We start from the raw sequence: 19,427 nt of genomic DNA, 5'->3' as shown, positions 1-19,427 counted from the left end.
TCCCTGGACCCTGGGAGCATGCCGTCTTCCATAGAACACAGGAATGAAAGCAGCAGACGAGGTTAAGGCCACTTGGCAGCTGACCTTGACATGGAGAGCTTGTCCTGGACTGTCTGGGGGGCCAGTGTGATCGCATGCGTCTTTATGAGTGAGACCTTGACTCCGGTTCAGAGAGGAGGACGTGACTTCAGAAGAAGGGCAAGAGATCGAAGATAGAAGCAGCCATCAGCCAAGAAATGTGGACGTGCTCTAGGAGCTGGGAAAGCCATGGGAATGGGCGCCACCCCCAGCAACCCCAGGAAGGAACCAGCCCTGCAGACGCCTGGATTTCGGCCCATGGGACCATGTCAGACCCCTGGCCTCCAGAACTGTGAGGTCTGAGGGGATTTCTGTGCCAGGAGGGCACCTGGGAATTCAGGGTTTTCTCAGGAAACACAGTGTTGACATGGTGCGAGGCAAGCAGGCTTTAGTGAGAACCCGGGGACGGGTCACGCGTGAGCATCGGGCTTTGTCCAGATGCACGAGGACAGTCAGCCTGAGGCACTGCCTTCTCTGTTTCCAACTCAAGGAAATAAGCTCTAGTTCCTTCATGCTGTGCGGACAGCAAACAAAAGGATTTCTAAGAACCATGCAAATGGTAGACCTGCACCGTCATGGGCATTGTCTCAGGTGACGTCCTTGGACTCAGCCCACCTGAGTTTATCTGTCCCCTAAACGAAGAAGAATGGTAACACAACAAGAGCCAGAAGAGCCCTGATCTTGAATGCCATCTGCTGGGACAAGCCTCACGCCCACTGTAGAGACGTGGAAGCTGCTGGGGAGGGCGTGGGAGGCAGACTTGCCTCCTGGTCCCGGGCCGCTGTGGGAAAGGCCAGCACTCTCAGCGCTTATCCCGCCTCTCACATCTCATTTCCCTCAAGCTGACTGCACTTACAGGCAGTGGAGGTAGGACCTGGGCATCACAGGGATGGCTACACATCTGCAAGACGAAGAGGCTCTCGTGTTCCTGTGTGGTAAGAAGTGTGGTCAATCCAGGCTCTGTCACTCTCCATGGCCTCGAGGAAATCAAGGGTCCCCCCTGAACCTCGGGCTCTTCATCTTTTATAGAAACAAGATGACCTACTTCAAAGGGTAACTATAAGGGTTTAGTGATAACAACCAATAGCTGGTTACTTTCCAGGTGCCAGACTCTACTCAGCACTTACCTGCCGTGTTTCCCTGAAAATAAGACCTAACCGACCCATCAGCTCTAATGCATCTTTTGGAGCAAAAATATATAAGACCCGGTCTTCTTATATTATTATATTGTATTATATTACATTATATTATAAATTATTCCCGGTTCTTATAGTAAAATTAGACCGGGTCTTATATTAATTTTTGCTCCAAAAGACACATTAGAGCTGGTGGTCCAGCTAGGTCTTCTTTTCAGTGAAACATGGTATATTATCACATGGGATAAAGTCTACAAAAACGCTTTGTAAAGTATTGCATTCATCTCCTAGGGTTTCTGTAACAAATTACCCAAATAGTGGTGGCGTAAAATAACAGAAATTTATTCACTCACAATTCTGGCAGCCAGAAGTCTGAAGTCAAGGTGTTGGCAGGGCCACACTCCCTCCAGGTGCTCTGGGGACAGTCTGCCCCTTACCTCTTTTAACTTCTGGTGATGGTTCTTGGCTCATGACCACAACACTCCGAGGCCTCTGTCTTCATGTGGCCTTCTCTTCTGTGAGGGTCCAATCTCCCTCTGCCTCGTGTAAGGACACTGGTTGGATGCAGGGTCTCTAGGAGAATCTACGATCATCTCTCCATATCCGGATCCTTAAATGAATCACAACTGCACAGACTCTTTTTCCTCATAAGGCAACGTTTCCAGGCTCCAGGAATTAGGATCTAATGGCTTTGGGTGCATTATCCAACCTACCACAGCCCATCTGGCCCCCAAAGGTGCACGTCCATTCCACACGCAAAATATGTTCACCTCAACCCAACATCGCGAAACGCTCAGCCCCTTACGTCTGTCATATGGATCTCATGTGCTCGATCCCGAATCACATCATCGAAATTGGATCAGACTCTCATATGATCCATGTTGGGGGAAAGTCTTCATCTCTGGAGCTGCAAAACTAGAAAATAAGTTTATTCCTAAAATGAAAGTGGTGGGACAGGCATGGAGTAACGGTGATAGGCATTCTCATTCCAAAAGGGGTAGCTGTCCACAGGGTCTTGTTCCCTCCTTGCGAGGACCTCAGCAAGGGTGGCCACTCCAACCATGCCAGGACTCCCCATGAGTGCTGAGGAGCAGGACCGGGCATAAGAGAGCGCCAGCCTTTCCTGAAGTGAAGCAGTTACCCATTTGCTCACAGCAAACTGTGACACAGGCCAGTGACAGCTGAGCCGGCTCCCAGCTCTCATCCTGCCCCCAACAATCTGAGCAGATGCCACAGATTCCTACCTGAACCTGCCTACCTGCTCCTGCTGGGCTTCCCTCAGAGGGGCTTTGGAAAGACCGGATGGGCACATGCACGTGCCCTGAAAAACAAGCTTTGTCCCTGCCACTGCCAGGTGGCCTCAAAGTGTGAAAGCTCCTGGAAGTAGTGGGACCTCAGTGTGAATCACAGGCCTATCCCCTTCTGTTCAGCTGCCACAGGGACCAGGACGTCCTCAGGCTGAGGACATTACCAGGGCTGGAGTCCCTGAGGAGGACGCGGGCTGTGGCTATGCCACTTTTCCTGCCGTTTTTCCCAGCACACATCCTGCTTAGCTTGTCTCTGGATTTCTCTCCAGCTGCCTTCACGCTGCCCATTGCTCCTGCCTTCTGGGTGCCCCTGTTTATGGGCCCACCTGTGTCCTCAGAGTCCGGTAGTCTAGATACTGGTGTGACATTTGGTTTAACCTTGTGTGCAGTGAGAAGCCATATGTTTTCCTAACAGGAAAATGCCTCACTACAAACTGTCTTAGGATAAAGTGTTTATGAGCTTACTGGAAGTGCGGCTCTTCCAGGGACAGCATGACATGGTTTCAGGAGACAGCAATCAGCTCTCGGGACCACTGCTGCCCCATCTTCAGACCATTGGTGGGCCTGGCTCTCTGGCAAGTCTCTGCCCACTTTCACTGTGTGTGAGGTCACCATCTGGTTATCAGGGCCGCTCTGAGCTAGTTACTCGTTGGTGAGTTAAGAAGACACTTCTATCCAAGGGACAACTGATCTTATTAACATCTCAGGTTGACAAGTGGCCATAGTTGGTGATGGGCGGGGGGCAGAGGGGGGCTTTGCAATTGTGCAGTTCCATCACCCAAGAAGCCTCTCCATGTAAAAGCTGGCTTTGGACTCTGGTCACTGAAATGCAGGTTGTGTCCATCCTGTCCTTGTTTCAAGGGCATGACGCACAGACATGTCAGAGACCCTCCTGTTTCACACGGAGCTTTCACATGTGGAAAGGTACCTCACGACTTGGATTTTCTGCCTCTTGGGCTAACTTGGCTGTAATAAAAGGACATAGCAGTGAAAGAACTGTGTTTGGGAGGAAAAGTTTGAGTTATTATTGAGAGAGAGAAGGAAGGGGGAGAGAGAAAGGAGGGAGAGAGGATTGAGAGAGGAGAGGAGACAGAGGGAAAGGGGGGCTGACAGAGACAGAGAAACACACAGAGAGAGAGGGGATTTATACATATATATACAGAGAGAGAGAGGGGACATATATATATGTATACACACAGCAGGGAATATATATATGTGTGTGTGTGTGTGTATATATATATATATATATATATATGTATATACATACACACACAGAGAGAGGAGATATATATATATATACACACACACACACACACACACACACACACACAGAGGGTGGAGAGAGAGAGAGAGACAAAAGGAGGAGGGGGTAGAGAGAAAGAGGAGAGACAGAGGGAGAGAGGTGGGGGGGAGAGGAGAGAGCGAGGAGGGGGAGGAAGAGAGGGAGGAAAAAGGGGAGGGGGAGGAGAGAGAGGGAGGGGAGGGAGAGAGAGAGACAAAAAGAGGGAGGGGGAGGGAGAGATTAATGAAACGCGGTCAGGCATGTGAGACTCAAGCTGCTGGCCTGAGCATGTCTTTCCCCAAAACTATACTACCAGAGGAGACCTGACAGGCAAGCATGTTTATCAGTCTGGTAACTCTGCCCTGAGACCTCTCCTGGCAGAAGCCCTGGGTCGTCTCAGGAACCCTGCTGCCCTGCATGGGGCAGACATTGCGGGGTGGGGTGGGGTGTCTGCTAGGGCCCCAGGAACCCATTTCCTGCCCTTCCCCACAGGCTCCCTGCACCCAAGAGCACAAGAATACAGGCCAGGCCTTTTTACAATAATGAAGGACAGTTTGGGGGCCCCACTTCTCCTAGGGCCCTGAGCCCAGAGGCTCCTTCAGGAGCTGACACACGAAGTGATGAAGCTGCCAGCACAGACCAGAAAGACCAGGAGCTCAAAGGCTTTTTAAACACACTCTCAGCTCTGTTTCCTCCCCTTCCAGGAAGTTGGCGAGTCTAGCCCACTTTACTTCTTACCCAAATCCTTGATCCAGGAGACAAAGAACAGCTGGCTAGAGGTGAGTGTTCATTCAGGTGTGTGACACATACCTTCTCGAAGCTCTTGAAGGAGCCAGCAGCCTCAGTCGTGAGCTCAGGACATGATTTTCTGGGTAACTGCCCAGACCAAGGCCCCCTCTCTTCCCCTATGAAGCCCCACTGTCCCCATGTGAGTGTGTCATGCAGCCCTTATTCATTTTCTCACCTACTGCGATCTCTCAGACCAGCTGTTTCTCCCAGAGGCCTCTGAACCCACGGATTCCAGGCTGAAACCACATGTGCAGACCTGTGACACAGAGCCTGTGGCATAGACAGGGACGTGGGTTCCTGCTGCAGCAGGTCAGCGTGAAGGGCAGCGAGAGTTGCACTGCCCTGCTTCTCTGACCTCGCTACTGTCATATCCCAATGTACCGGCGAGAAAACAGCAGTGAGATCGTGCAGTCAAAGCCCGAGTTTGCACCCCTGGAAGCTGGCCAGTAGCAGTCAGCTCCAGAGTTGCCACTGGGCAACTGGGCGGCGACCTTTTAAGTTCACAGTGTGGGCACATCTCTTATGGAACAAGGACTGAATCCAGGGCCTTGCTCCTCCAAGTAAGGTCTCTAGACCAGCAGCAGCGCTGGGGAGCTTGTTGGAAAGATCCTTTCAGGCCCCATCCCAGGCCCCCTGAGTCAGCCATTCAGGTGACTGACGCTCAGGAACCGGCTTTCGCAAGCCCCCTGGGGCTGCAGAGTCCCGTGGGGGGGGGAGGGGAGGAGGTTGTCACAACCCAGCCACACAGTGCCTGGAGAGCTCCGCACACTGTGACACTTCTCCATCTGTCCTGGATTGGTGTGGCCTCGTTTCCGCTGCTTTGATTTTTTTTCTTTCCCCAAACATAAAAGCAATTTTATTTTTGTTTCCTACTGTCCCTTTAAACTGTCATGGTAGACACAGTCCTTCCATTGCCCCAGGAGAAACACTTGGACAGAAATGAGATTGTTTGGTCACGGATAGACAGTAGACAGTCCAGGTCAACCTGTTTCACAATTTATTAATTAAAAATACCCACTCCCATATAATCATCAAAGCTTCCAACTTAATCAACAGTAAAGCTTCTTTCCACCTTCTCTGGCCGAATCCAATTACCTCAAAGGAAGGGGCTGTGGTCAGCCTCATCTCTCTTTTTCCCTTCCTCCCCCCCCATATAGCTATAACTTTGAACGCCTTCAAGATAGTAAAGAACAAGTTGACAAAAATGAAGCTGGACCACCTCCTTACACCATATACAAAAATAAATTCAAAATGACTTAAAGACTTAAATGTAAGATCTGAAACCATAAAATCCCTAGAAGAAAATATAGGAAGAAACTTCACAGACATTACCCGGAGTAAGATTTTTACTGATATATCCCCTCACGCGAGGGAAGTAAGAGGAAAAATAAACATGTGGGATTTTATCAATCTAAAAAGTTTTTTCACAGCAGAGGAAACCATCAATAAAGCAAAAAGGGATCCTACTGAATGGGAAAGATATTTGCCAATGATATATGCAATAAGGGGTTAATATCACAAATTTATAAAAAATTCACTCAACTCCAAAAAAACAAACAACCCAATTAAAAAATGGCAGAGGACATGAAGAGACATTTTTCTAAAAAGGACATACAGATGGATTTGTTTTCTTAATTCCCAGAGGAACTGCAATGTGCGGCAAGGTTTGAGGATTCCAAGAGTCATACCAAGGGCAAGCGTTTTGGGAGGGGACTGGGCACGAAGGGCAGCTCTGTGACCGCGAGCTGTGGCTCGACTGTTGCTGAACGTCATCTGCTGGAAAGTGGAAGTGAGGATGGAATGAGCTCCTTCTGAAAGCAGCTGACCGTTCTGGCCCACGGCGCCCACCAGCTGCCCCTTGTGAGGGGTGTAGACAGGAGGATGGGACGCTGGGAGCTGGCAGAGGACGGGAACCTTGAGACCCTGTCTGTTGCTCACGGCAGCCCAGTGGACAAGCTTGCGCGTGTGCTCGCTCCGTGGACATCTGGTTTGGAGCTGGGCTGGCAGAGGCCGAGCTGCACTATATATTTGGCTTTGGGATTCACGAGGGCCTCAGCCGGGGCGGCCATCTCAAAGGACCACAGACCAGGGGCTAGAATAACAGAACTTGATTGTCTCACACTTCTGGAGCCAAGAAGTCTGAGACCAAGGTGCCACCTGGTATCAAGGCGTTTCCTTCTGAACCTCTCTCCTTGGATCGCAGATGGTCGTCTTCTCCTCGTGTCCTCACAGACTCTGTGTGACTCTGTGTCTCTGTCCTAATCTCCTCTTCTTATGAGGACCCTAGTCAGATTGGACCCCAGTCAGGGCCCATCTAACGACCTCATTTTACCTTCCTCACCTCTGTAAAGACGCCATCTCCAAATAGTCACACAGTGAAGTACTGAGGTTTAGGACTTCAACATATGGATTTGGGGACACAAGTCAGCCCCCAACAAGCCGCACTTACTTCCCTCTTCCCGAAGGTCGACCCACATGGCTTAGTGACACTATTCTGCAGCTGTGTCCCCCACCCCCGCACCTGGTCGTCAGGAGTTTTAGCGCTGGTGGGGGCACTCAGGACAGGTCGGGGTGTCAGCTGGCTTCCCTCAGGGGTGGGGGCCCCTCCTCCCTCCCTTCCCTTTCTTTCCTCCTGCAGGGCCTCAGCCCCACTCTGCTGACCCTTGGTGAGGGACGCATGACATGTGAGCACATAAATGGGCTGGTGCCCAGTAGGTATGTGGGTACTGTGGCACCCTGCGACCGCCTGGCTCAGAATGTTCTGGTGAGATTTTCTGGTCCCTCACCCTTCCCACCAGCCCTGACCTCCCAGAGGTCTCACCTGAGCCAGCAGCCACAGGTTCCCCTCTGACTGCCACCCCCAGCTCCTCACCTGCTCCTCGGGAACTCCTTCCTTCGAGCTCACGGCCGCTCCTCTTGCACGGTTCTGCCACTCATGCAGCCATCGGGTGTGTCTCTTGTCCTGGCCACGAAATTACTCCTTGTCTGGATCTGGCCTTCACAATCCTGCCTCCCGGCCTCCGTTGTCCCTCCTGAGGCCACTGGGAGGAAGTGTGATTGCACCGAACACCGCGGCCTCGTGTCCTTTCCCTCGGCCCCACAGTGACGTCCCCTGACAACTCAGCGTCTCTAACAGAAATCTCCTTGGTCCCCGTTCCAGTCCCACTTCCCTTTGTGTGACTCCCCCACCCACACACTCACCTGCAATGAAAACCAGGGGGGCTCTTGGGAGCTGCCGTCCTGGGCCGAGGGGTGGGTGCTTTTCACGTCCTGCTGCCTTGACAATAGTCCTGTGAGGTGAGCAGTGTGCCCATTCCACAGACCAGGTTAATGATTCTCCTCAGGTGACACAGCTGGAAAGTGGCCGGAACCAGGCCGCACTCTTCACTCACAGGCAGTCCCCTGCACCTTCTGGTACTCTGTCCCCACCAGCCGTCACAGGCTGTCATTCCAGCTTTTCCTGTTAGTGACAAGTCACTGCACCTCCCCCACACTCCCCATGGCTGTCTCCCCCACACAGCTCTGTACCTGGCCCTCCTGACTCTGGTCCCCCACTACCAGGAAGAGGACAGTCACAGCATCAGCGCTTTCCTCAGTGCCCTGAGAGTAAGTTGGGCAAATGGCTTAGCTTATCGGAGCCTGCCTCCCCAATGGTGAAATGAGGGTAACCACTTTGTAAGCTGTTAAGGGTTAGAGGTGATTTGGAGGGTGGGGCATTTATTCCAGGACCTGCCAAGTCACAGCCAGATTTACTGGGGTCAGCCTAGCACCTCCTAGCCCTCGCCCCTCCCTTCTCCTGACGCCTCCTCACCCCTGCACTTCAGTCCCGTGTGACACCCAGACCTGGTGGTCAATTAATGTACATACTCTGCCCTCAGGACCAGCTCCCTCCCGCAGCCCCATCAACCACATGGCAGTGCCAATCACTGAGGCATGTGGGCAGCACGCAGCCTCACGTCCCAGCTGAGTCCAGGCGAAGGGACTCTGAGATGACGTTTCCCACACAAGCCAGTGCGTGAGGCAGACACGACACCTCCGTCTCTCTTGTCAAGAGGCATTTTAGACAGTCCTCACATTTCTTTACTCTGATCTGGTTGCTCCTTTACCTCCCACGCGGCTCCAACACCGAGACAAGTTGATCAGAAGACCGCAGGCCCGAGCCCACGCATCACAGACTGGACGCTGTGGGGGTTTTTCCTGTGGCCTCTCCTGGCTCAGGACCCCCACCCTCTGCCCAGGGCACCTGTCAGCTGTTAGTTCTCAAGATAACTGCAAATTCAGTGATGATGAATCTCTGGGAGCCGGGCTCACGCAGGTCTGTCCTCAAGGGGCATTGCTTCCCACTTGGTCTCAGAATCAGGGTGGGAGCCCAAGTCCAGGGTCACTGTCAGCCTCAGCCCCAGACATCTGCCCAGACTGGTCCTGCGAGTTTTCTGTTTTGCTCTGCCTCTCACAGCAAGAAGACACCTCCACTGACACTTACAGATGGTCCCAGATCACAGGTGGAGATCACAGATGTCACGTATGCTGAGAGCCTTAGAATTTAGAGGGTCCAGAAACTTGGAGAAAATGACATCTTTATTTTCATGAACCTCCAGCTGAATGTAGCCAACAAACTAGGAACTTGTCAGCAATGAAAAAGCCCAGATATTTTCCTTTCACATTAATTATCGCAGATTTTTCATTAACACTGTTTGTGCTCAACACTACTTTGAAATTACAGCAGCTATTAGATAGGACGCCTTGTTATTTAATGAGTTAAGAAGCACGTATTACAAAAATATTTTGAAAATTGTGTCTAATTAGCCGTCTCTGGAATCCCATGCAGTGTGTTTTATTCATTTGAAAACCTTCTGCCAGCAACATCAGAGGGCCAGCGTGAAGTAGCTTGGGCGCCTGGAACCACTCACTGAGGACCACGTGGCTGTCCTACCCATCCAGCTGCTTTCAGAACTCCCTCAGCGGTGGCAAATGCAGTGGGAAATAGTCTTTGCCTCTTCCTTGCCACAGCGCCCACTTCCAGGGCTGAGAATGATGGCACTGGGAGGTGACTGCACAAGCATCTGGGAGCTGGTTCTGGACTATGGGACCTGAGAAGTATGCAGGGATGGGGTAGGGCGGCCCCAGGGAAGATGTGTCTTCCTTAAGGAGAGGAAGGAAGGAAAGAAGGATGGAAAAGAGACGGAGCAGGGGTGGAGAGAAAGGAGAAAGGAAGGAGGGAGAATGCACAGGACACACACACACACAATTCCTAAAGGGCTCTCATGGGTACTGTGCAATTATGCTAAGGGATTGTTTCACTTCTCCGATGGCAGGAGAGCCAATGTGTGGCTGTCTCAAATGGAGAAAGAGGATGCTCGAATGTGCCCCAGGAGCTTACCCGGCAGTTCTGTCAGTGCCCTGCCACGTCCCTCAGTGTCGATCCAAAATGCTGGAGTTGGTCAGTGTTGTGTTTCCCTGACACACCTGCAGGGCTGCTGAAAGGCGAAGAGGGGAGGAACCGCAGCCAGCCTCGGATGGGACTGGGGAGCCCTAGGTAGCTGGAAACACGTATACAGATTTCAAATCCTTTAAAAACTGTGTGACTATTGGCCCCCTTTCCCCACCCCGGTGTGGAAGGTAGGCTCTGGGTCTGAGCGTGCAGGGCTGACTCCAGGTGAGTACTTAGGAATGGTGTGACCTTGAGCAGTCAGCCCCTGACCTTGAGAAGGTTAACAGCTTCAGCGGCAGCTTTCCCAGCCAGCTGTAAAATGCAGTCTAAACCTTACCTCACAAGATACTGTGCAAAGAGAAGTATTTAAGGGCCTGCCATGTCATCAACATTCCACGAATAATGATGGTTATTACAAATAAGAATAAACCACAAAAGGGCATTTTAGAAGTCTGACAAGAAATGGTAATTGAGCAGGGCTCCTGAAGAAGACAGAACATAATCACCACCCTCCGAGACCAGCCACATCACCCCATAAAGACCAAAGAAAAATGGCAGCTGCCACCAGGAAGCATTATCTATAAAGTATCTTCTCTTTATTTAAGTTAAACAATTTTCAAGGATGGTTTCCATCTATAAAATGGACAAAGTACAAGCTCTGTACAGCAGTTCTTTAAAAAAATCAACTGGAAAAAAAATTACCAAACTATATTTTGAATTTGCAAAACATACAGATACCATCATTTTCGCTTTTATGAAGACATAAGAAAGACCATCACAGAGAAGACGATTAACTTCGCCACGCTTTGCTCAAAGGGCTCTTAGTAAAGAATCTTTATTTGTAAAAACAGGAGTGGGAGGGCGAGATAGTCCCGATGACTACAAAATAACGCAACCACAGTAAGTCACTTTGGCACACTGTGTCATGTAAACATAGCTCACCTCGAGGGGGCCTGCCCAGCCCACCCCTGCTCACAACACCCACACCATCCACGGCTGCGTTGCCCACCAGCTCAGGGATGGGGAGCTGCCCCCCAAGGGACTGGGTGCACCTGGCCTGATGGTACAAAGTTTGGTAAGACTTCTGGGTTGGGTGGAGTTGTGTGGGCGAAGGATCGTCAAGGTCAAGAACTTGATTAAAATTTGTTTTCCATCTCGGCCAAATTTGTTTTCCATCAATGGGACACTTTTCTAACAGTAGAAACAACTCACAGGTGACAGGGTCTGACAGTGAAAACCGGGCTGAGTTCCAAAGGCTGACACAGAGCAGGAGTCCCCAGGGGCCCACTTGGAGGCAAGGTCAGCCTCTGTCAGTGTAGGAGTCAGTCCAGCTACGGCCTCCGTGTCCACTGGAAATACGCCTGGCTGTGGGCAGGGGCAGAAGAGGAGAAGACAGAGGAAAAAGTCCCCCAACCAGGCCTCCACACCTGATCCCACTGTCATAAAGCAAACCCGTGGGGCTTTCGCAGTGGAGGAAGAAAGATCACCAATACTGCCTTTCCTAAAAGAAACAAGCAGGAAAGAGAGCAGCACTCGGCAGTGCGAACCTTCCAGGGCCACTTCTCACTGTGTGAGCTCCCAGGTCCTCCCAGAGTGGGCTGATGATGTGTGTTTAGGACGTGTGCCCCCCCCCACACGGTAGCTTGTGGGCTGCCGGCGTGACCAGCCTCTGAGACCAGGTATGTGTGTGGGAGGGAGTGGGGCAGGACGGTGGCCAGTGGCCAGGACAATGAGCCAGGAGCCGTTCTGCAGGGGCCAAGGTGCTCTGACACTTCAAAGGCAAGGAGGGCTGTGCAGGGACATTCCTGGGATCTAGGCAGACGCTCAGGCCTCTTCCTTCCTACTACTACCTGTTAGTGTGTAACTGTCTTGTGGTTCATCCTCACCTCTGCCTCTCAAACCACAAGGTGCCTGTTTTGGACCCTGAATGCTCCCTGCCCGTGAGCAGGCACTGCTGCTTCCACCCGTCCTAATTCTTGGCCCACAGCTCCTGAGGCCTGACCTGGGCCTGGCAGGGACAGAGCAGGCAGGCCAGGTTCCAGGACCCAGGTGGCAGTGGCAGTGTTGCCAGGATGCTCACAATTAGCCCGATGCCAGCCTGTGACAGTTTCCCACAGCCACTGGGAGCTGTGGGATTGTTTTTTTTTCCCTTAGAGAAAAGAAATTTAATTTAAAAAGACCTAAAGTAATATTTGTCAAAATAAGTAACCTCTGTAGGTTTACAGATACCCCGGGCACGGGAGGTGGGTTCCAGCACAGCCGTGACTCCTAGGCCAAAGCCAAAGAGATGTCCAGCCCGGGCCTCGGGCACCGCTGGCTCCCGGGGCAGCTGCCGGCCAGGCCCCGCCAGTCACGGTGGCGCTGCTCACCGCTAAGGCCTCTCACAGGGGATGGAAGCCACCTCCCCCTTGGGGACAGCCAGACCCCAGGCTCCAGCCCCTCCTGCACCGGCCATGAGCTGCGTCGTGGAGAACTTACAAGATGAGGGCAACCTATAGAAACCATGGGAACTGACCGTACGTTCTTTCTCTCCGTATACTTGTATTTAGTGTCCGGCCATAGAAAAGTTCATATTCAAATATAGCAAGTATGTCATGTGGGAGGGGGTCTGAGGCTGGGAGCCGAGGAGCAGGGCAAGGGGGTGTGATGTGACCCTGCCCAATGACGGTTCGGTGTTGTGGGGACCACGATGGGATCAAAATGGAGATTTCAGAAGAATGCTCCTCGGTGGGGTGAGTATGCCCCTCCCCGCTCCCCGACCAGACCAGGAGGAAGCCGGGAAGGGTGGCTGTGGCTTCCACAAAGGGGACCTGGCTGCTTGTTGTGACGAGGACAGTTCCCTCCTCGCCTCTTGCTTGTGTGCCGTGTCCTGTGCCTGGCTGAAGTTCTCCGACTTTCAGACCATGATGGAATACTGAGGTATATAGCTTCGCGGAAAGTTTCAGGAACGTAACCAATACCGTGACTGTAAGACTCAGGCTGCCGGTGCAGGGCCAGGATGCCCGGCCGGGTCTCCTACTGCTGCAGGTTCAGCGAGAACTTCCACTGCTGGGACAGGGAGGGGCCGCACACCTCGACGCTCAGGCCCCCGGTCTTGGCCATGCGGCTGTCCAGGCACAGATTGCTGCCCACATGCCGTAGCTTGGAGTTGCCCTCGATCTGCTCCCATTTCTGCAAAACACAGGAGGACGCCCACAGTGAGCATGGAGCAGAGGACCAACGGGTGCGTTTGCAGGGCTGGGGTTGCATTAGAAACACTCTTTTTGGCCTCTGGTCATAAAGGATGGGAGTAGCCACAGATCTGCTGAGGGCCCAGGAAAGAAACCTGGGTCTGCCTCGCCCCACAACTCCAAACCTCTTCTCTGGGCTGCCAGGGCCACCTCCTGCCCCTCCTGTCACCTCCTCCAAGCCCCTGTGCTTTCCTGGAGGGTCTGCATCCATTCACAGGAAGGCCAGACCTGGTATTTCACCCCAAGAAAGGAGCCATAGGCCACGGAGCCAGCTCACAGGGAGCCTCACCCTGCCCCTGGCTGATGGAGGCAGCCCTTCTGGGGACCTTGGTCTGGACACTCCCACGCACCCACTGAGGGCCGGATGCTCAGAGGAATGCTGTCAGAGAGATGCTTGTGTGGGCGGAACCTCATGTTGAGAAACCTATTTCTATATTGTGTGTCTTCCCTTCCAGTGTGTGAGCACCTAGGTGGGAATAAGAAACTTCTCAGCCACCCTAGAGTCCCCCGGCACTCTGCATGGCAGGGACCAAATATTTGCTGAGTTCTGAACGTGCATATCCCCCACTAAAACCAAATCAAACCAAACTAACCAACCAACCAGACTCAATCACCAACCAACCCTCAACCAACCAACCAAGTCAGAGAACAAAGCCCAGCCTGAAGGAAATCTAAGGACCTTTCCCCATGTTATTAATCCCTATGTAAAAAGCTCCAGTGCTTGTTCTTTAGAAACAAAGGAACACACTTTTTCTCCCCAAAGCTCTCCATTCATCAATGGCACGTGTGACTAACTTTCATGCTGTGTGCACTAAAGCTCCTTTCCGTAAGTATTTCTGCAGACTCTTTTGATACTGTGGAAAGTGGACTTGCTTAATCTTGCCTCCATCCGCTCTGACTCTGCAAATACACACATAGTGAGGACATACAGACAAGCCTGGAAACCAGACATTCCAATTGGAAGACGGTGCAGCTTCAAGAGAAAATTAACTGGGAGGCCTCTTCTCAAAGGGCAAATGGATGGGAGGTGGGGCAGAGAGGAGGCCGGCGCCAGAGGGCTTCCTACATGAGAACGCTGCAAGGACGCTCTCAGAAGGCCCCGGGTGCTGGGTTCCCCACAGTGCCCTCAGGTGAGCCCACAATGCCATCTGATTTCCCCGCAGTGCCATCAGGTCTGAGTGGGGGGAGGCTATGGCCACCTGCCTGCTATGGCCACCTGCCTGCCCTCTCCTGCATTCCGGGCCCCCTTTGCAGTCAGCTATTCCACATGCTGTTTTCCTCCATTGTCATGTAAAGTATGTATGGCTGCCAACATCTACATGTCACTTTGAGTGGCCAGGATTCAGCTTGACAAATACAAAATGAATGGAGTCTGATTCTCTGGATGGGTTCTGTCATGTGTCAAAGCATCTGCTAAATGGAGGGCCTTAAAAACAACCAGCCCCCAGTTTTCTCTCCAGAAGGCAGTAATGTCAGCTCAGACCCATGGTGGGGTGGGACAGACTTCTGGGACTGGCACTGGCCCCACCCCCTCTCTACTGGGCAAGTCTTGGGGTGACAAGTTTAACAGCTCCTCACTCATACATGCAGCACCCAGAAAAGCTAACTGTTTGCAGGCCTTTTTCCATCTCATGATGTGAGCCTTTCAGGGCGTCAGTTATGGTTCCCAAGCACTGGCACAGAGGCAGGAACGCCTGCTCACTCCTGGAATGAAGCCAGCTCTTACTAAGGTAACGCCTCCAGCAATGAAGCACCTGTGTCTGTTAAAAAGGTGTGGAGGTCAGACAGTCGTCCCTGCCACTCGGCTCCATCCCCACAGACATCAGCCCGTTGCACCCCATGTGATACACATGCCTTGCAGAGTTCTAGGTGGCCTGGGTCCTAGGGATGGTGGCCTCCCTTGGTTAACAGTACGTCTTATTCACCAGGGAATTACAGTCGGGATACTGCATCAGCAAAGATGGGTGTTGGGGTGCCAACCATGAGCATAGCCAGCAGAGGCGGCACCCACGGCAAACCAGGCTGGGCTCCATAGCGTGGGGGAGCAGGGGCAACCACGGCCGGGCCGGGGATGGCTGGAAAAGGGGCCCTGCAAGCATTCCCTGACACCTGGGATCGAGCAAGGGACACTGGCGAGGAGGCACTCAGTCTCTGGGTCTCAGCCTCCCCTTTTGTGAAGTTAGTATTGGACTAGACACCCATGTGGGCTCCTGGCTCCGTGCCTCAGTTTCCCCACACCCCCTATCTCATAAGAAGCGGCCGTAAGAAGATGCGCCAGCGCTCCATGTGTGGGCAGGTGGGGAGGTCCTTTGTGGCTGCTTGTCTCCCTGACACTGGCCATAAACCCCCGGCTCAAGGAAGAGTCTGCCTCCAAGTTCCCACCAGCGAGCACGTCAGAGAAATCCAGCTTCAAAGTACAAATATATTCTGAATCGTCTGGAAAAATTTATATATCTTTGAGTGTGTGTATGTGTGGATAAGGTCTCATCCATTTAGACTTTAATCACTTAGAATTTCTGTAAATTAAAAAAAAAAAATTTAATGAATAAAGAAAAGCATGTAATTTCTCTTTACAATATCCAGTGGTGTGGGGAGGAGAATGAAAACAATCAGAAAACGTGCCATCAGCCCTCTGGTTTGGGACATGAGGCCCCTTACAGGTCTTCTTTCAGGGCTGTGGCTTTACCAGGACACCGGAATGAGAACCCAGGACGAAACACCTCCCTTTGGAGACGTTATTATGAACCTCACTCTTTTCTAGTACTTATTGCTACGTCAGTGTCTCACTAACTTCTCCTGAATAAATTAATACACTTTTGTTTTCTAAACAAAGCTTTCAGTCATGCCTTTCACTCACTCAGGCTGGCTTGTTTCCAAGCCACCGAGGGGCTTTGTTCTGAGCCTGGGCCACGTTCCCAGCGTGTGTGGCTGGCTGTGGCCGCACCCCTGCTTGGCCTGCCCGTGCTTTGTTCTATGGAGAAGCTGTGGGCCACAGGACACTGTCCCTGGCTCCAGTGTGACATCTGATGGGGCAGAACGGTACGGGGTTCCAGCCACAAGCACCCCTTCTCCCTGTATCAGCATCATCGGACAAGAGCTAAGCAGTACGGCTGCTACGAAGGCTCCTGAAAGGAGGACAGCAGCACTGCGGACCTCGCCGGTCACGTGAGCAGGAAATGAGCCGAAGGTGCTAAGGGACCCCCATGCTGCCCAGCCCAGAGCTGGTCCTGACAAAGCTCTCCATGCGAGTGGAACACACAGCTAAAGAGTATGGCCCAGTTAGGTTAGAGGGTGAGGCCCACATCTGAACAGACCAGAAGGGAAGACAGCCGCCAACCCAGATAAGCCCACAGGAGAAGCAGACGGGGGCGGGGGGGTGGGGGCGGGCAGTGCAGAGGGAGCTCCGTGGGGCGGGGCTGGCAGGAGATATCAGCCTGGGGCACGCACGCCCTGCACCTGTCACAAACGTCACGTGTCACGAGCATCCTGCACAGAAATGACCGGTGCCTCCTACGTGCCAGGAACTACACCACATTGGGGACACAGAGGGAGCCAGGAGCTTAGGTCGAGTCGGCCAGCTGGACGTGACTGGAAACATGTAAGTGCACACTGCCACCGTCCACGGAGGGTGGCGTTGGGGGCCGAGGACTGTACCTGTCTGCTGTCATTCTCCCGGCAGCCTTGCAGCTTTATGAGTGAGCCAGGTGCCCGATCCACCACGGTCAGGCACAGGTCCATGTGTTTCACCGACTTCTCCTTGGTCAGGGCCCACTCCTGGAACAGAACCGGGGGTCAGAGGCACACCCCACGAAGGGCGGACAAATGACAGAGCGAAGGGATGGAGGGCTTGGAAGGGAAACGGGGAGCTAAGATTCAGAACCCCTGAACCTACTCTGAGCCAACACATGACTTTATGCCTAAGGGCAAATCTGCAACTGGGGGTCTCAGGGGAGCTCCACAGCTGCACCCTGAGTCAACCGAGGGAAGTGCAAACGTGCGCTGGGAACCTGAGTACTGGGGTGAGCAGCCCCAAGTGCAAACCTGGGCCCCACCCCGCTTCCTGTCATCACATGTGAGTCATAAACACTGGTTACTGCAGGTGGGCAGCTCACGGTCAGCTGTTCCTCCCACACTATTTCAGAAAGACGCGGCCCCAGGCATCCATGAGGGGTAAAAGTCCTGTACTGGGTAAAAGTACTGTACTGTGTAAAAGTCCTAACTGGCATATGGCACATTTAAGCAAAGTGTAAAGAGCGTAGCCTCCTAAGTGAGGAGGTAAGTGACCCAGGCTCATGGAGCGTGAGTCCCAGGAACGCTGTGTGCCAAGCACCATCTCAACAGTCCCACAAACGCTATTATTCACTCCATTTTATAGACAAGAACGCTGGGCCAGAGTGCTGAAATAACTTGCCTGTGACTTTAAAAAATACAGACACACACCTACCTGTTTCCCCAAAAATAAGACCTAGCTGGACAATCAGCTCGAAAGTGTCTTTTGGAACAAAAATTAATATAAGACCTAGTCTTATTTTGTATTATGTTAGATAATACCCAGTCTTATAGTAAAATAAAAACAAGTTTTATATTAATTTTTTCTCCAAAAGACGCATTAGAGCTGATGGTCTGGCTAGGTCTTATTTTCGGGGAAACACCATATGTATGTACCCGTACAGACACTCAACACCCCTCCTCCCATCCCCGCTTTAGGGCTGAGAGCACAACCTTTCATCTGAACACTAAACAAGATCACCTGAGGGCAGGGAACTGGGGAATGAAGACTGCCGAGTGGGGCTGCAGGCAGGCAGAGGAGTCTGACCTTCCTCTAGGGCCTGACCTTCACACCAGGGAACACCCAGGCGAGCCCTCCGGCTCCATCCAGAGCAGCAAGGCCTCTTCCCACTAACCCCACGGGGCTCCCCCCTGCCCATCCCCCCCACCCCTTCTGGCTACACGCCCAGGAAAGCTGCTGCAACTCCTTGTCTGTCTGTCCATCCATCCATCCACTGGGTGACTGCACAGGTCAGACAAGGCCCTGCTCTTGGGAAGCTCACTCTCCAGTGGGGAGAACAGGCAGCACATAAATAAATGCATTCCATCACTTCAGGATTGTCAAGCATCACTGAGAAACTGTCTTCCTTCTTCCTGTTCTAGGGGGACAGAGTAGGGAAGGAATAAATAATTGCTTAGAGACCCCTGTAAGGATCTAAGTCCCTTAGAAGGTCTGTCATGAGGCAGCATTAACAGCTCAGGTCACATGCCAGCCCTTACAGGCCACTGTGACACAAGCGAGTGAGCCAGCGCCTAGGGGCGGGGCGCAGGGGCCACAGCCCCTCCATCTGTTCTCCTAATGGACGCCCCCTTGGGCCAGTCCTCTGACTCCCCTCGCCTTCAGTTCCCTCACATTTTAATTAGTGTTTCTTAAAGAGTATTCTGGGGAGTTCTCTGAAAAGTTTGTTCCAAGTCAAATAAATTTGTGAAACACTGAATATAGGCTGTTTCTCTTGCAAATTCAGAAGCCCAGTAAAGGGTCTGCAAGCCCAGAGCAGAGGAAACGCCAGGCCTGTTTTCCTTAGTGTCCCTGAAGAAACTTCAGGGCCTGCAGCCTGTCCCCACCTCTCCCCATCAGGGGCTCCTGACACTGAGCCTTCTCTGGGGACAGCCACACACCAGCCCAAGGGTCAATTCTAACCTCCCATGACACTATCAATCCACTGGGTGCTCCCAAGACACGAACAGGCACTGCATGTCACCCACACGTGCGGAGAAGAGGCCCAGGAAGGAGCACGCACATTCAGCCACCGACTTGACCCAAACAGATGCCCTGTTCCTGGGTAGGACGACGGGGGGTGGATAACTCAGAATGGAGGCGGCTTCTGCACTGCTCCTGACACAGGTGGGACAGGTGTGGGAAAGTTTGCTGACTCACGGCTGAATGTTCCCACAGGCTTCTCGCTATGGTGTGCTTAATTATTTTAAAGCAGACTTTACACTGAATTCCAGAAAAAACAATTCAGGTATGCAAACAACAGAGCCAGCTGCCACTCTGTTCTTCTGCTGCATTTCAATTATCTGATTTTGTAAAATAAAGTTCATACATATTTAAGAAATGCTTTTTTGAGCTGCCACTCTTAAAAAGCATGGCCACTAATCTTCCCATTTCCTGTGTGTCTGCTG

General features: G+C 52.3%; 1 protein-coding gene and 1 long non-coding RNA gene across 3 annotated transcripts in view; both read right to left on the bottom strand.

The window, feature by feature from the left end:
- Positions 1-5,572: 5,572 nt before the first annotated feature.
- Positions 5,573-9,193, bottom strand: LOC141567845 (uncharacterized). Its single transcript, XR_012490733.2, has 3 exons — positions 7,794-9,193; positions 7,465-7,554; positions 5,573-6,875 (listed from the first exon to the last, which is right to left on the bottom strand). It is a non-coding gene; the product is annotated as an uncharacterized LOC141567845 (long non-coding RNA).
- Positions 9,194-10,597: 1,404 nt separating this feature from the next.
- GALNT2 (polypeptide N-acetylgalactosaminyltransferase 2) overlaps positions 10,598-19,427 on the bottom strand; it is a 169,307-nt gene continuing 160,477 nt past the window's right edge. For both annotated transcript variants that reach the window (XM_074316435.2, XM_074316434.2), the window contains 2 exons: positions 16,908-17,027; positions 10,598-13,194 (listed from right to left, as the gene is read on the bottom strand). In XM_074316435.2, the coding sequence (XP_074172536.1) occupies positions 13,039-13,194; positions 16,908-17,027 (276 nt within the window). In that variant the 3' untranslated portion in view covers positions 10,598-13,038. The remainder of the gene's footprint in view (positions 13,195-16,907; positions 17,028-19,427) is intronic.

Source organism: Rhinolophus sinicus, chromosome 6 (assembly GCF_057876585.1).
Source record: "Rhinolophus sinicus isolate RSI-liver-muscle chromosome 6, RSI-T2T, whole genome shotgun sequence".
Classification (NCBI taxonomy): domain Eukaryota; kingdom Metazoa; phylum Chordata; class Mammalia; order Chiroptera; family Rhinolophidae; genus Rhinolophus; species Rhinolophus sinicus.
This window is presented reverse-complemented; position numbering and strand designations above follow the sequence as displayed.